At 51.1% G+C, this 14,905-nt stretch overlaps 2 protein-coding genes across 9 annotated transcripts in view; one reads left to right on the forward strand and one right to left on the reverse strand.

Annotated features, from left to right (window-relative positions):
* Window positions 1–1,140: 1,140 nt before the first annotated feature.
* On the reverse strand, window positions 1,141–14,693 carry DNAAF8 (dynein axonemal assembly factor 8). Of its 2 annotated transcripts, XM_043560659.1 has the most exons (12): window positions 14,269–14,693; window positions 13,615–13,735; window positions 11,601–11,774; window positions 10,304–10,432; window positions 8,172–8,253; window positions 7,741–7,949; window positions 5,911–6,025; window positions 4,456–4,594; window positions 3,066–3,209; window positions 2,599–2,697; window positions 1,622–1,813; window positions 1,141–1,344 (listed from the first exon to the last, which is right to left on the reverse strand). In XM_043560659.1, exons 3-12 carry the CDS (start codon window positions 11,721–11,723, stop codon window positions 1,167–1,169), a joined length of 1,410 nt encoding a protein of 469 aa, XP_043416594.1. In that variant the 5' UTR covers window positions 11,724–11,774; window positions 13,615–13,735; window positions 14,269–14,693; the 3' UTR covers window positions 1,141–1,166. The 2 variants fall into 2 exon arrangements, with proteins under 2 accessions (XP_043416594.1, XP_043416593.1); XM_043560658.1 differs by having other exon boundaries at window positions 1,141–1,813; window positions 7,741–8,253; window positions 14,269–14,691.
* ANKS3 (ankyrin repeat and sterile alpha motif domain containing 3) overlaps window positions 14,686–14,905 on the forward strand; it is a 35,187-nt gene continuing 34,967 nt past the window's right edge. For 4 of the 7 annotated variants that reach the window (XM_043560644.1, XM_043560645.1, XM_043560646.1 and 1 more), the window contains exon 1: window positions 14,696–14,816. The gene's annotated coding sequence lies outside the window, so the exon portion shown is untranslated. Of the gene's footprint in view, window positions 14,817–14,905 lie in introns of all 7 variants that reach the window. The other 3 variants (XM_043560649.1, XM_043560650.1, XM_043560648.1) reach the window with 2 other exon arrangements.

Below are 14,905 nucleotides of genomic sequence, written 5' to 3' on the forward strand. Positions count from 1 at the left end.
CTTTTACAGATGGGAAACTGAGGTCCTGAATGCTTTTAGCACCCTGTTCAGGTGGCAGAACTCGTTTTGAGCTCGGGTCTACCACGTCATCATCTTGACTTGCCTTACTGGTGGTTCACTGAGTTGAACTTGGAACAAAGAAGTTATTTTCTGTCACTGCGAAGCATCCCAAATTTCTGGCATTTGAAAGGGATAGAGATGGGGAGGAAAGCTGGCCATTGCACTTGACAGGCCGCATGGGTGGAGGTGTGTCACATTTGGGCTTCTGTGGCGGAGCCCCGACCACACTGCATGTGTCCTGGAGCAGAGGGTGAGGGGTCTCCGTGGATGCGCGAAGAGCCAGGAGCGCAGGTGACGCAGCCTGGCCACCTTCCCTGCAGGTAGGCCCACCCGGGGCCTCCTGTGGCCTTGGTGGAACCTGTCTTGCACCTGGCCCCTTGTCATTGGGCCACGTCAAGTGGGGTCTGTGGCCCCGATCTTGGCTATCTGTGGCTGAGGCCAGGCAGAGCCTGCCTTGCCTAGGGCAGGGCTTGATGACAAGAGACCCTTGGCCAGCCTCAACACCTGCAGCAAGTGATGACCCCAGCTGAATGCTGGAATACATTCTTAAATGCTAAGGACTCTGCCAAGCTGCTGAGCCTGTGATGTGGAGAGACTCGAGGTGACTGCTCTTACCAGGGAGCAGGGGCAGAGACAGAATCCTGGAAGCAAGTTGGTGAGAGAAGAGAGGTGCCACAGATCAGGGCTGCAGCCTATTGGGGGCTGCAGGGCTGAGAACCAGAAGAAATGACTGAACATGGAGGACAGTGGAGGATAATGTTCGCAAAGTAACAGGGAAGGACGTCGCCCACGAGGTGGGGCCCCGCTCTGTTCCATGGGGACAGTTTGGGTGTTAGGACACTCAGTACTCTATCTCCACATAAAGGTCAGCCCCACCCGAAGTCAGGAAGGACCCTAGAATAGATGTGTGCCTTTGTATCTTGGTTAAAGAAAAAAACAGTCCAGTCTTCACCCCTTTATCAAAAAGTCCATTTGGTGTGTGTGTGTGTGTGAGGAGGGGTGTGGTATGTTAATGCAAGCACATAAACAGGGACTCAAGATCAGGCTAAATTCTCTTCAAAGACCCTTTCAACCTTGAAATTCTCTAAATATGTTTTATTGCAGTTTTAGTTTTTAAAAAGACCTCGTATGATGGAAAACAACAGATGCACCTTAAAGACTGCAGGAGCAGTGAACACGCTGGACAGCCCCTCTGTCCGCAGACTACCGTCTGCGGAATCTCCCTCCAGACGCTTTTCAAAGGAGTTGTCATCACGCTTTGTGTACAAATTTAGCATCTTTGGTCTGAGGGCATAGAATGATCACACCACATTTTAACAGAGGTCTGGGTGACAGCCCCCCAGTCAGAGGGTCCCTGGGCTACATAAGCACATTCTCATGGAAACACGGGAGAGCCAGGGGACCACCAGGGCCTGGGTATGTCGATGGACAGTCGAATCATCCCGCCAAGCTCCTTCTCAGACCCAGTCCTGGAGGCAACTACAGCTGGCCCAGAGGAGGCACCCAGGCCTCCTTGGCTGTCCCTGGCCCAAGAGGGTCCTCCAGCGCCCTGGGGCAGCACCTGCTCTGGGTGCTCTGCTTCTCAGCCTGGTGTGTCACATGTTGCTTCCTCCCAGTTCTGGAGCTGGCTGTATCTTCAAGGACTTGAGCCTTCTGGCCACCGGGACCCTCAGTGGCTGGCAGATTGGGCTGAGCTGTCCCCTTCCGAAATGCCCTGAGCTGCTGGAGAAGCTGACTCTTCCCAGTACAGTCCCTGTGACATATGACAAGCAACCTCAACACCAAGTGGAGCCAGACCCCCCCCCCCCCCCATACAGAGTGCTTCCAGAAGCATGTTCACTGGTTCTCAAGACAGTTAAGATTTTGGCCTCTCAGCCCTTGCTGGGTCATAGGGCATGTTAGCATGTTAAAGGCCTGTGGGAGGAAACCTATGTGACGCTTCTCAACTCAGATTTGTCTTCTTTTTTCCCATATACCTAATGATGTTCCATTTTAGGGGGAACACTGCCTTTGACTCTGACATTCCCACAGGGTAGGATCCACAGGCTTTTCAATTCCAAAAACTATAGATACAGCATATAAGTCTAAGTGGCCCCATGACCACCATGTGGGGCCTCTGCATGATGGGGAGTGGAAACTTCTCTGAATTTAACATTGCACTTCTTAATTCACCCTGGCCTTTCCTTTCTAGCTAATAGCCATCACTTTATTCCATCCTGAAACTTCTTTTCACTTCCAATGCTATCAGCAGTAGGGACCAAATCAATTTGGAGAGCTATTTTTTAGAAGGAAAGTACTAATCACTTCTCAGGAGTGAAGTGAGGTATCCTTGGTGATGTCAGGAGGACAGCAGCCCAGGCTGGGCCCCAAGTGGGCTCCCACGGGCCACCTCCCAGACTACCCCTAGGCCCACACGTGCTGGCCCTGTGGGTGCAAGACAAAGCTGAAAGCACAAACATCAAACGTGCCAGGCTGAGGGCTTGCTGTGGAAAGCAGAGATGGACCATGCCCAGGTGGCGGGAGCCCCTTGGTGGTTACCGTAGCCCCTGGGAGGAATGACGCTCCTGCTCTGCTGGGCCCTGTTGGTCTCCAAGAGCCGCTGTCTCTTCCTCCTCCTCGCTGTCAGAGGAGCTGGAGCTGGAGGTGACGAAACCTTGGTTCACAGAATGTATCCCACGCCACCCGGGCCTCCCTACTGACCCAAGACCACTGAGGTTTCCTGCCAAGTGGTGGAGGGACAAACTCCAGGGCGATGTACCAAAGCCTAGACTGCTGGCTTTAAGCTCTGCCTGGGTTCTGCTCTCCCTGCAGGGAGACCCTGCTGATGGGACTAAGTGAGACTGCCGGCCAGGCTCAGCTCCTGGCTACGAGCACTTCTCCACCAAGCAGTGCTCTGGTACTAGCCCACATGGGCGCTGTCCCACACCATCCCACCTGTCGAAGCCCCTGCTCCTCCTGAGGCCAACGTGGCTAATGCAAAACAGGGCTGTCACCACTTCCAGTACCTTTCTGAAGACCCAAGTTCCGATGGCTCCGTGGGCCGTAAATCGATGAAGACAGTAGGAGGCTCTGCTGGGCCCCTTAGCTGCAGGCTGCTGGCCAGCCTTAGGCCCAGCTCAGCCTGGAAGCCCGGCTCCATCCGAGCAGTTCTGAGATAAGAGAGCAGGGTTTTCTGAGTCACTTCTGGGTGATTATGGTGTGACCTGTGCTGGGCTCAGGGCTGCCCCCAACTGGACGCCCATCATGTGCAGGGCACTGAGCTAGGCCCTGTAAGTGCCCTTGTTCTTTTTTGCTCTTCAGAACAACCCTCAAGGTTTGGCCAACAATGCCCAACAGAACCATCCATGGTGACTGACATGTTCAGGGTCTGTGCTTTCCCATGTGGTAGCCACTGGCCAAAGGTAGCTACTTAAATTTACATGTTAGCTAATTGAAATCAAATAAAAAAACAAAATTAAATCATCTCCTTGGGGCACCTGGGTAGCTCAGTCATGATCTTCGGCTCAGGTCATGATTTTGCAGTTTATGGGCTGGAGCCTCGCATCAGTCTCTGTGCTGACAGCTCAGAGCCTGGAGCCTGCTTCAGATTCTGTGTCTCCCTCTCTCTCTGCCCCTCCCCAATTCCTGCTCTGTCTCTCTCTCTGTCTCTCTCAAAATTAAATAAACATTAAAAAAATATATTAAAAAATCATTTCCTCATTTGTACCAGACATGTTTCAAAGGTTCAGTAGCCACATGTGGCCAGTGGCTATCAGTTGGACAGTGCAGGTCTAGATATTTCTACTGGACATGGTTGCTAGGAACGGAAGCCCACTCCAAGTAGCTCAGGTGAAAAGAGGGATTCAGTGGCTCTCAGATTCCTAAAAAGTGGAACAACCAAAGTGTGGGAAGCTAGGCTTTAAGGGATCCTTGTGCCCTGTCCCCACCTCTTCCCTTCCGGCTTCAGTCTTTCTCACTACAGCTGGCCTTTCTCAGCCCTCCCATCCCCATCCGGACACACTGAGACTGGGAATTCTCAGGGAAAGGCTCTGATTGGCCTGGCTTGGGTCACAGGCCAGTGCTAGCCTAACAGTCTGACAAGGCAGGTCCTTGTCTGGGGAAGTCATGTGGATGATGGAGGGAGGGTTCCTATAGAGTGTGCAAAGAGTAGGTGCTCTGAGGCTCGAGTCCCAGCCCTGCCATCTATGGCCTAGACAGGCCAACCTCTGAGCCTCAGTTTCCCCATCTATAACACGGGGATAAGATAATAGCAGCACCTACCTGATCAGATTGTTGAGATGAAATGAGAAATATACATCAAGTGCCCCCCCCCTGCTCCAGGTAGGCCTAATAAATGCTGCAAGTCCATGGGCCACTTCCACAGAGGACAGGGCTGTAGCTAGCAAGAAGTCCCACCTGCGGCTGGTCTCCCGCTGCTTGGTGTCCTGGGGCGTGTCAGCAGGTGCCTTCCAGGCAGAAGAGGCTCTGGATTGTGTGGCACCCAGGAGGGCGAGCCGTTCCATGAGCCTGTCCTGGGTGTTGAGCAGGGTGTAGTCTGAGGGCAGAGCGGGGAGGCTGCTTAGTGGGGACACTGCCCCTGTTTGATTTACAGTAGCCTGAGTTACTGATTCCCCTTGGAATCCTTTGTGTAGACACACCTCACCTTGTACACGTCCTCTGCCACTCAGCCCTGTACAAAGACCCCCACCTCCAGCTCAGCAGGGCCAGGGGAGTGGTATGTACACAATCGCCATAAAGAGGGAGTGACTTACTACTAACAGTTTACCTCACTCCTCAGTCCCACATGTCAGAGGGAACCATAATTAACAATTAACACTTAAAAAAAAAAGGCAACAGGATTATCCTCTGTAGATTTTTTTCACTGTATAGATTGTCTTTCCATGTTAACATACATAGATTACCTTCATTGGGTTTTAGTGCATTTTGTGCTGTAACTGCTTTAGCTTGACTCCTATAGAATATTGAATATGGGTCATTTCCAAATTTTCACAATTATAAACAGTATTGCAACAAACATCCTTGAATACACACCTTCACCCACTGGGGTATTTAGGATAGACTTTAGCAGTGGAATAAGTGGATTGAAGGCTTAAGTGCCTTTAAAATAGAGAATGGATTCTGCCACATTGCCCTCCAAAACAGGTGCGTGGATTACAGCCGCTGCCTTACAGGAGAGAGGGTTTCTCCACACCCCGCTGTAAGGCATTAAATTACAAACAAACAACCAAACAAAAAAACCTTGTTGAAACAGCACCAGGGGCTCAGTCACAGAGGGAGTTTGCTCCGGAATTGGAAGCCGGAACCCACAAACCTCCTTGCTCCTTTGCTTCACTCACCTTTGTGGCCCGGGATGGATGAAGAGGGAAGAGGAGCTTTCCTTTTATTTACAGAACTGCCCAGAGCGAGCCCACAGGTGCAATGGCAGTAATCACATCCCTGGCTTTCTCGGTAAATGGGGAGATGAATGGAAGCAGAGTTTGCTTAGGAGCTGGGTGAAGAAGCACAAAATGCAGGTTGGTTTGCTCTCAGAGAGAGAGAGAGGAAGGCCTGAGGGGGTGGGCAGGAGGAAAATGTGTGGGTCAAGGGTAGGGACCGTGTCTGAAGGCCCCCCTGGTATCTCCAGAGCCTCTTCCACGCCAGACACCAGCAGGGGGTCATATGTATAATGAATGAGTGAGTGAATGAGTGAATGGGTGAAATTTCCACGGGCTGGCACCTGACCTGTGTGGGACCATGAGGGCTGAGCAACAGAGAGGACATGGTGGGCTGCCAGGCTGACCCTATTTTTGAGAGCCCCTGGAAAGAGCAGCTTATGGGGATGCACTTGGGCCCTGGCGTTCAAGATCAGACCTCGGCCCAGGCGGTCAGCTGCCCACCACGTAGCTCCAGGTGCGCGATCTCCCCTGCCATCTTCTCGCCCTGCCAGACTTTGAAGGATGTGATCCAAATCCCACTCTTCGAGTTGCTGCAATAATTAAAGGAGTGATTAACATGCAGCCACAGGGTCCTGGCAGCAGGAGTGCCTGCTTCCACAGCTGCCGTGACCAACAGAGGCCATCGTGGGTTGTTCTGGGTTAGAAATGAGGGTTTGGGTGCCTGCCCACATTGGCACGGGCTCCCTCTCTCACCCACACCTCCATTAAGGTGGGTGGGGCCAGCGTCTCCTGCCTTCTCTTTCCTATGCCTTTTTTAGGCAACACATTTGTTTTTGGCACAGAGACGCTATTTGACCTGGAAACCCCAGTGTTGTCTTAAAACTCTTTAGGTTCATACAGGTTTAGAGTGTTGGGAGGTTAAAACGTTTTGCTCTCTTAAGGAACAGATTGTTCCGGGCAGGTGCTCCCACGCAAGGACCTGGAAAAGAGCGCTGGGGGCGTCCGGGTGTGGCGAGAGGAGGGAGGAAGGTAATTGGGAATTGATGTTCCTTGTAGCTCCTTGTGGCCCTAGGGTGAGTGAATACAGAAGTGTTTGGGGACCAGCAGAATGGAAAGAATGGCTTGTTTAAACCACAACCGATGAGAATGAAATTGGTAAAAATGACCTCCATGTACAACCTGATACCGTTTTTCTCTGTTGTTAAAATTATCAAAATTTGAAAATAAGGCAAAAAAAGGAATCGTGTGATGTTTAAATGTCATGCTGGAGCTTTTGTGACAAGCCCACCTTTCTGGGGACAGTAATTTGGCTTGCACAGTTGACCAGGGCCCACCTGTTTTACAACTTTGTAAACTGAGAACAGGTACAGTGGGTTTTTTCTGTCCGGTAGAGGTGATAACCCCAAAAGTAACAAAAACTTGTTGTTACTTTTGTTAGGATGTTGACCACTTTTGTACTTAGGATAGCAATTTTATCTCAGCACTCCTTTCTTTTTCCGCAGTTTTACAAAATCCCAGTTTCTCATAATCTCTTTGACCTGGCTTTGTCTTCCTGCCGGTTCCCTCATTAATGAGCGAAATACAACGTTAACAGGTGCTCACACTATTTGTGTGAAAGTGACAGCTTTAAGATTTTGGGAATTGTGCTTCAACAAAGTTTGTTCTATATCTTTATGTGGTTGTCTGTCTTTATAAACATGCTTTAGATTAGTATTCCTCCAGCCCTTCCTTCCTCCCTTCCTTCTTTCCTTCCTTTTAAAGAAGGATGGAGTCTCCTTGTTCTTCCTTATTCTCGTTAACTCTACCTAAGTATGGTCTGTCAGGACCACACACCCACTGAGACAGGCATGACTGATGGCTGGGGGACCTAGGTCCATGTGCCTAGGGGCTTGAGGTCATTGCTGTAGACTGAATGTCTGTGTCCCTCAAAAATCCACATGTTGAAATCCTAATGCCCAATGTGATGGTGTTTGGAGGTGGGGCCACCGGGAGGTGATTATGTCATGAAGGTGGAGCTCTTATAAAAAGGCCCCAGAGAGCTCCCTCGCCTCTTCCACCGTAAGAGGACACAGCCAGATGTCAGGAAGAGGCTCTCACCAGACACTGAATGTGCTGGCGCCATGATCTTGGACTCCCCGGCCTCCAGAACTGTGAGAAATGAATTTCTCTTTAAGCCCTCCGTCTGTGGCATCTGTTATGGCAGCCCAGGTGTAGTGGGAAAGCCCTCAGGTTGTCCTGTGGAGGACCAGCTCACGGCCAACGTGCAGGGGATGCCCTGAGGAAGCACAGGCTGGAAGATGCCTACCTTGAGGGAGAGCACCAGCCGTCCTTCCCGGGGCCCCTCTGGTGGCGTCTCTGGTCTTGGAACTGCCACTGCCGCTGCACAGGGTGCCTCTTCCACTTGACTTTGGTCACTGCAGGCTGGGTCCTGGGCATCCCAGGTGACTTTATGGAGTATGTCCTTCTCAATCATCTTCCTTCTCTCCTTTCGAAGGGCTCTGCGGTCTGCATAGTCTGCAGCCCAACCGGTTTGTGAGGCAGCGCTCAGGGGCTCTGCTTTCAGGTCGCCTTCCCAGGGGGACAGGGTAGCTTCCCCCTGCAGCCCTTGGTGAGGACCCTGGGTTGTGAGGGACACAGCCCCATGGTTGTCTTCCTGCCACTTGGGGGTGTCCTTGGGCACCCTGAGAAGAGAACTGGTTTCCCCACAGCTGTCTATAGGCCCGCCAGGGTCTCCACCTTGCAGAGAGGCAGATGCCTCTGTCCTTGGGCCCCACTCTCTCCAGGGTTCTGTGCTGGGTTCCACAGGCACTGCACCTGGCTGTGGACAAAATGGGTGTCCTCAGCGTTCTCAAAAACATACTTGAGGGAATTTTTGTGTGTGTGCAGTAAAACAGGTATGTAACATAAGATTTGCCATTTTAACCATTTTATCATTCTGTGACATTAAGCACATTCATAATGTGCAATCGTCACCACTATTTCCAAAGCTTTTTTATCACCCCAAAGAGACTGCACCTTCCCTCCCCCCCAGACCCCTAGTAACCTCCAGTCTACTTTCTGTCTCTATGGATTTGCCTGTTCTAGATATTTCATATAGGTGGAATCACACAATACTTGTCCTTTTGTGTCCTTTGGCTTAGCTTAGTGTTTCCAAGGTGCATGGAGGTTGTGGGTCAGTACTTGATTCTTTTTTATGGAGTGCATAATATTCCATTGTATGGACTATGTTTTGTTGATCCATTTCATTTGTTAGTGGCCATTGGGTTGTTGTTACCTTTTGGCCACTGCAAATAGGCCACACAGGTATTAAGGGGTAGACAAGATGAAACCCAGGCCCTCTGACTCCAGAGCAAGCCCACAGCCTCTGCCCCCATGAGTGAGGACAGACTTTCCTGTCCCAGGTTGGGAAAAAAAAATTCTCCAGGACAGTTGCTGAGGTAATTGTAGAAATGAAGAAAACGCAAGATAACCTCACGTGGACATCCCTGCACCTGAACTGGCTAGAGGTCTCGGCAGGCCTGGGAATTTCAGACCTTCTTCTAGGTGTAGCTGAGTGAGGGAGTCATGATGATGAACGTTCTGTAAGATGACCCTGTATCAGTGCTTGCACTGAGATTTCCAGGACTCTCAGCACATAACCCCTGCCTCTAAACTGGCACTGAGACTTGACCAAACTCTAGAATGGCTTCTAGCAGCACACGGCTAGCATGACCCCAGTCCGTGAAAACATCTGCCTGAGAAAGCTCAGTGCTGTGGGGAGAATTCAGTGTTTGTTCCAGCCAACACCTGATGAGAGGCCCCTGACCTCCCTTTCTTAAGAGCATTTCCTAAAAAGGGCTTCAGACTCAGAGCTACGTGTCTCTTACAACCCAGAAGCATCTGTCCTGGGCCTGAGAGCCTTTCCTTTGGAATGTTCTCGTCAGGAAGGACATGGCCTCTGTCTCCCTTCTTCCAGGGAGGATAGACTCCTGACTTCCATACCTGCCAGCGGACACGCCTGGCCTAGTCACACCCACGCTGGCCTGCTCTTTGTGATCGTTCACTTCTCTGACTCTAGTGAGCCCTGTTCTCCCCTCCCTCGGTCTCCCTTTGAAACCCCGGTCACCTCTGCACAAGTCGGAGGGAACTCAGCTCTTTCCCTGCTGTCAGCAGTTACCGAATGAAACCTGCTTCCCCTGCTTTGACGAACGTCTGGCTGTGCTGGTCTGTGACAGCATACCCACTTCCCCTAGTTAATGAGTGACAACTAGTCATAGTAATTACAGCAGAGGTAGGCCTGTCTCCCGGAGCCTTTAAGAAGAGCCAAAAGGCCTGATCAGTTGGGGACCTGCCCGGTGATGAAAGTCTATTGATGGGTTCTATTTATAAGGGCAGCAATTAATTTTAAGCATCAAGCCATTTTTTTTTTTTTTTAGCAGCAGGCAAAAGTTTATTAGAATATAGGATTAGAAAGGAAGAATAGTAGGAAAGCTCTCTTTACAGAGAGGGGACATTCGAAAGTGAATGCCCCAAGCCATTAATTTTAGATAGAGTTTTTGGTCTTACCTGGGGCTCTGGGAAATGAGAAAACAAGATGGAAAATTTGCTCTGACAGTTGGCGATGACTGTGATACGTGGTTACAGAGTGTGTTTTGGCATTTCTAATTGTTTCTTGTGTTCACCTCACCTCTCCAGTGAGGGGCACCTTCTTACCTCTGAATCCCCACTGTCACCCTTATTAAATCAACAAATGTTTAGGGAGTGCCGCAGTTTTGACCTCTTTGACCCACACCATAGGGTCAGGTGAGAGCGCGGACACCCACACCCACACCCCATTCTGCCCGCAGGGTCCCAGCTTTGTGGATCCCCGGGGCCTGCCTTCTACAGACCTCAGAAGACCCATCAACCGTAGCAAGCCAGGCCCCGGCAGGGTCTTCGGCCAGCTCCTCCGACAGGTCTGGGATCAGGGCAGTGTGATCTCGCTGGAAGATGAACAGCTCCTCTGCCTCGCAGTCCGACTGTGACAAATGAGAGGACTTTTGAATTATAGGGCAACAGGCAGAGCCAGGAGGGCCTCAGCCTCCGTCTGCCCTCGCCCTGCTGCTCAAGAGTGATCTGGGGAGATCAGCTTTCTCCCAGAGGTCTTTGGCCTGGTTGGTTCCTGCCACTGATTTAGAAAAGGGCTCGGCTGCACAGCCTCGTGAAGTGAGATCCCGGGCTCCAGTTGTGCACATACCTGCCACCCCCTAAGACCTTGAACATAACAGGTGCTCAGATAACACCTGGCACTGAACGAACAGGGCAGCAAGGTGGTAGCTGAGAGAAGAGCCCAGCTCTCCCCCCTGGCCTGTAACCTTTAGCCATCACATAAATGACACAGTGTCTTAGCGCCTCTAAGGGGAGAGGGGGCACTTAGAGTCACCAGCTCACCTTGCAAGGATATCTGAAGATGAGAACAAATGAGGGTGAAGACATGAAAAGGTATGGGGTCATATTATCTACTCTCCGTTAGCTTTGTCGCATGCTGGAAGATACCTGAGGCCCAGGACGCTCTGTTTGTCTTTGTAGGCATCCCAGGAAGGATCCAAACCTGTCAGGTTACTTCTAAATGCCTAGCTGCAAACTGTGAGTTTGGCACCCACTACTAGGGAGCAGCTGCCCAGGGCCTTGTCTACCTTTCTTTATCGATAGGGTCACTGCCATTCTTGTGTGTGTGCACATGCCCACTTTTCACTAGGCGGAGAAGCTGGCACAGCTCATTTAAGACTGAATTCAGAGTCACTCTTGTCACCCAGTGTTCTCAGTTCAGTGTTCGATATCAGTCAGTAGAAACTAGAAACACAATTACGATCATGGGGAGGCAGGGTCTGCCAGGTGTGTAATGTCACAAAGGGCTTCTTATTCTTGAAAAGGCAAAGTAGGCTCCATAAATGTTTGTTGAATGAATGCATTTCAATGCATCACGATAAGCTCTTGGAGGAATTCTCCGGTCATAATTTCAGGTCACTGAAATGGCCCATAAGGATGCCAAGTATGAATAAATGTATTCGGAGGACAAAAAGCAAAATTATGACAAATGCAGGAGCTGATAAGCTCCAAAGCTGTTCTTGGGTCAACATTGTGCTTGCCATGGGAAGAAAGGGCAATCGGGGCCCAGGAAAACATAGGAAGAAGGCGCTTGCTTACCAAGGAGGAATCGGAGTCCAGAGATGGGAGCTGGTCCCTGACGGCCTCAAGGATGGCATCCCAGGGCCCTGTCTGGGAGGCCCAGGGAGGTGGGGACTCCTCATCTTTGTCCTGGGACGCCATGAGGACCCAGGCTCCAGGGATGCTGCTCAGCGTGCCATCATCCAAGCAGCCCTGCAGAGGACACAGGGTGAGGTGAGAGGGTTCCAGGGGCCAAGGGCCAAGAGCTCAGGGTGGGGCAGTGGGAGAGGGCTGCCTTTTCAAAGCGTCTACCACCCTGTGGGGGGTGAAAACAGACTTCCAGACCTCCCATTGGTTTCCCTTCTGGTTCTCCAGGTTCCTGTTCCTGTTAGTCAATGTGCCCACATGTGTGTGTGTGTGTGTGTGTGTGTGTGTGTGTGTGTGTGTGTGTTTGAACAACACAGGTTGGAACTGCATGAGCCCACTTATATGCAGATTTTTTTTCAATAAATGCAGTTAGTACAATAATGTATTTTCTCTTATGATTTTCTTAACATTTTCTTTTCTCTAGCTTATTTTATGTGGGAATACTGTATATGATACATGTAACATACAACATGTGTTAATCGTCTAATGATGTTATTGGTAAGGCTTCTGGTCAACAGTAGGCTGTTGTCGCTAAGTTTTTAGGGAATCAAAAGTTATATGTGGAGGTGTGCCTGGTTTGCTCAGTCAGTAGAGCATGTGACTCTTGATCTTGGGGTTTTAAGTTTGAGCTCCAAATTGGGTGCAGAGATGACTTAAAAATAAAATCTTAAAAAAAAATTTTTTTTAATGTTTATTTTTGAGACAGAGAGAGCATGAACGGGGGAGGGTCAGAGAGAGAGGGAGACACAGAATCCGAAGGAGGCTCCAGGCTCTGAGCTGTCAGCACAGAGCCCGACACGGGGCTCGAACTCACGGACCGCGCGATCATGACCTGAGTCAAAGTCGGTCGCTTAACCGACTGAGCCACCCAGGCGCCCCTAAAAATAAAATCTTAAGGGGGCACCTGGGTGGCTCAGTCAATTAAGCGTCCAATGTCCAACTCTCTCTCTCTCTCTCTCTCTAAAAAATAAGCATTTAAAAAAAGATTTTATTTTAATATTTATTTATTTATTTATTTGGAGAAGGGGGAGGGTGTGCATGAACGGGGAGGGGCAGAGAGAGATTGAGAGAGTGAGAGAGAGGGAGGGAGACAGGGGATCTGAAGCGGTCTCTGTGCTGAAAGTGAAGAGCCCAATGCAAGGCTTGAACCCACGAACCATGAGATGATGACCTGAGCTGAAGTTGGACGCTTAACTGAGCCACCCAGGTGCCCCTAAAAGAAAGAAAATCTTAAACATTATATGTGGATTTTTGACTGCACGGGGTATTGGTCCTCCTAAGTCCTGTGTTCAAGAGTCAACTGTATGTGTGTATGTATATCTCTATATATCTAGATGTATATATCTATACCTATAATATATAATGTAACCATATACATACATATGTAGGTATATGTATATGATAAATAGAATGATATATGTGTATGATATACAGATTATGTAAGGTATTTATATCCCAAGTAACATAAATCCCATTACTATCTACATTTTATAGACTCAGAGAAGTTACATTGTTAGTAAATGGCAAAGACAAAATTTGTAGCAAAGTTAGAAGGGATTTCAAGCCTCACTACACTTTACTGCCCCCTTTACAAAGGAGTCCCCAGGAAAGTTTTTTTGGAGTCACCACTTAACCCCTGACACCCAGGCACTTAACCAGCCCCTTCCATCTTTTGTACTCCTAACAGGAGAAGGCCTGGGCCCTCAGGGGTCAAGGTAGCTTTAGGAATGTGGGATGATGGTACTTCAGAGCCAGTGTCTGGACATCCCCTGCAGCCCCCAGATATAGCCCACTGTGCCTATACTATGAGAAGAGAGCACTTCCGCCCTAGCCCTGCCTGGCTATTACTCTGTGTCAGGGCCCCCATGAAGACAGCAGTAGCAGATGTGAGTGGTGGGGTACTTGCTTTTGTGCTCACAGAACCTGGAGCAGGAGCTTGGTGCACCTTGAACTGTGAACAGCAGGGTGGGGACGCAGCTCATAACACATCAGCGGATGTTTTTTGGAACCGGGCTCTGTAGGGCAGACTGTAGCGTAACAGAATCACCAGATATTCTAGGTTCTTCAGACAGGCAAGGCAACAAGGTAGGGAAAGGCATTACAGGTTGCAGCAAGAACATGTACAGTGACTCAGAAGAGTGAGAATTGCCCAACATGTTGGGGTAAGAAAGTATCTGCTGCGAGAATATGCGGTGATGACAGACCAGATCGCGGAGGGTCTTGAACACCACGGCGAGTTCACTTTATCCTGCTGACTGGGGTTAACGCCTAAAGCTAAGCGGCGGAGCTGCTCGAGTCTCCTCCGAACCCTGGAGCAAATTCCACATCCGTTTCTTCGCTGCAGCCCGTTAGCCCCGCCCCTATCCCCGCCCCCGCCCTTCTGGCCTAGGAGCCCCGTTGTCCTGACAACTGGACGCCAACAGCCTCCCGGACCAGTCTTTTAAATTCTAAAGCTGGGAAACAGGAAAACACGTCGCTCGTCTTCCCACCCGTCCCCACCTACCCGTTTCCCGCCCCCGTCCCATCAAAATCCCGACATGTACCTTCGGAGGCCACTCACCTCAGGCCTCTACCTCCCCTCTCTGCGCAGTTTTGACAGGACTATAAACAGTTCCCAGTGCGTTCCTCCGGACCCGTCCGCTCCCCCGGGCCGCGGCGCAACTACTGAGGCTGTCGCCGCCTTTGGAATCCCCCCTCGGCAGTTTTACATTACTGGACTGCCAACCGCACTTTTTCCCCCCGCTCCTCTTTCGGGACTTGGCGCGTCCTGCCTCTCTTGAAATAGGATTGGTTTCCCTGGCTAGCGGAGGGGAGGGGCAAGGCGAACTCCTCCTGTTGATTGGCTGCCGCGGGGGTCACACAGCGAGCCGGGCGAGCTGACCGGACGGCTCGGGTGCGGGACGGACAAATTCCACAGCGCCGGGAGCGCCCCGCGGCCCGGCGAGAGTCCCGGCGTGCTCCGCGCCACCCGCAACCACTTCCGGGGCGGGAGTGGGGCCGCAGTGTCCGGGCGCTGCGGCGGCAGCCCGCGCGGAGGGAGCCCGGGCGTGCGTGGCGGCGAGCGCGCCGGGCTGAGAGAGTGCGGCGGCGCACCGGGACTCAGCGCAGGTACGCTCGGTGGCGGCCCGACACCGCCTGGGGCCGGCATTTGCCTGTCTGCGGCCAGGCCCAGCCCGCCGCTTGGTAGCCGCGTGAGT

This window comes from Prionailurus bengalensis, chromosome E3 (genome assembly GCF_016509475.1).
Source record: "Prionailurus bengalensis isolate Pbe53 chromosome E3, Fcat_Pben_1.1_paternal_pri, whole genome shotgun sequence".
Lineage (NCBI taxonomy): Eukaryota > Metazoa > Chordata > Mammalia > Carnivora > Felidae > Prionailurus > Prionailurus bengalensis.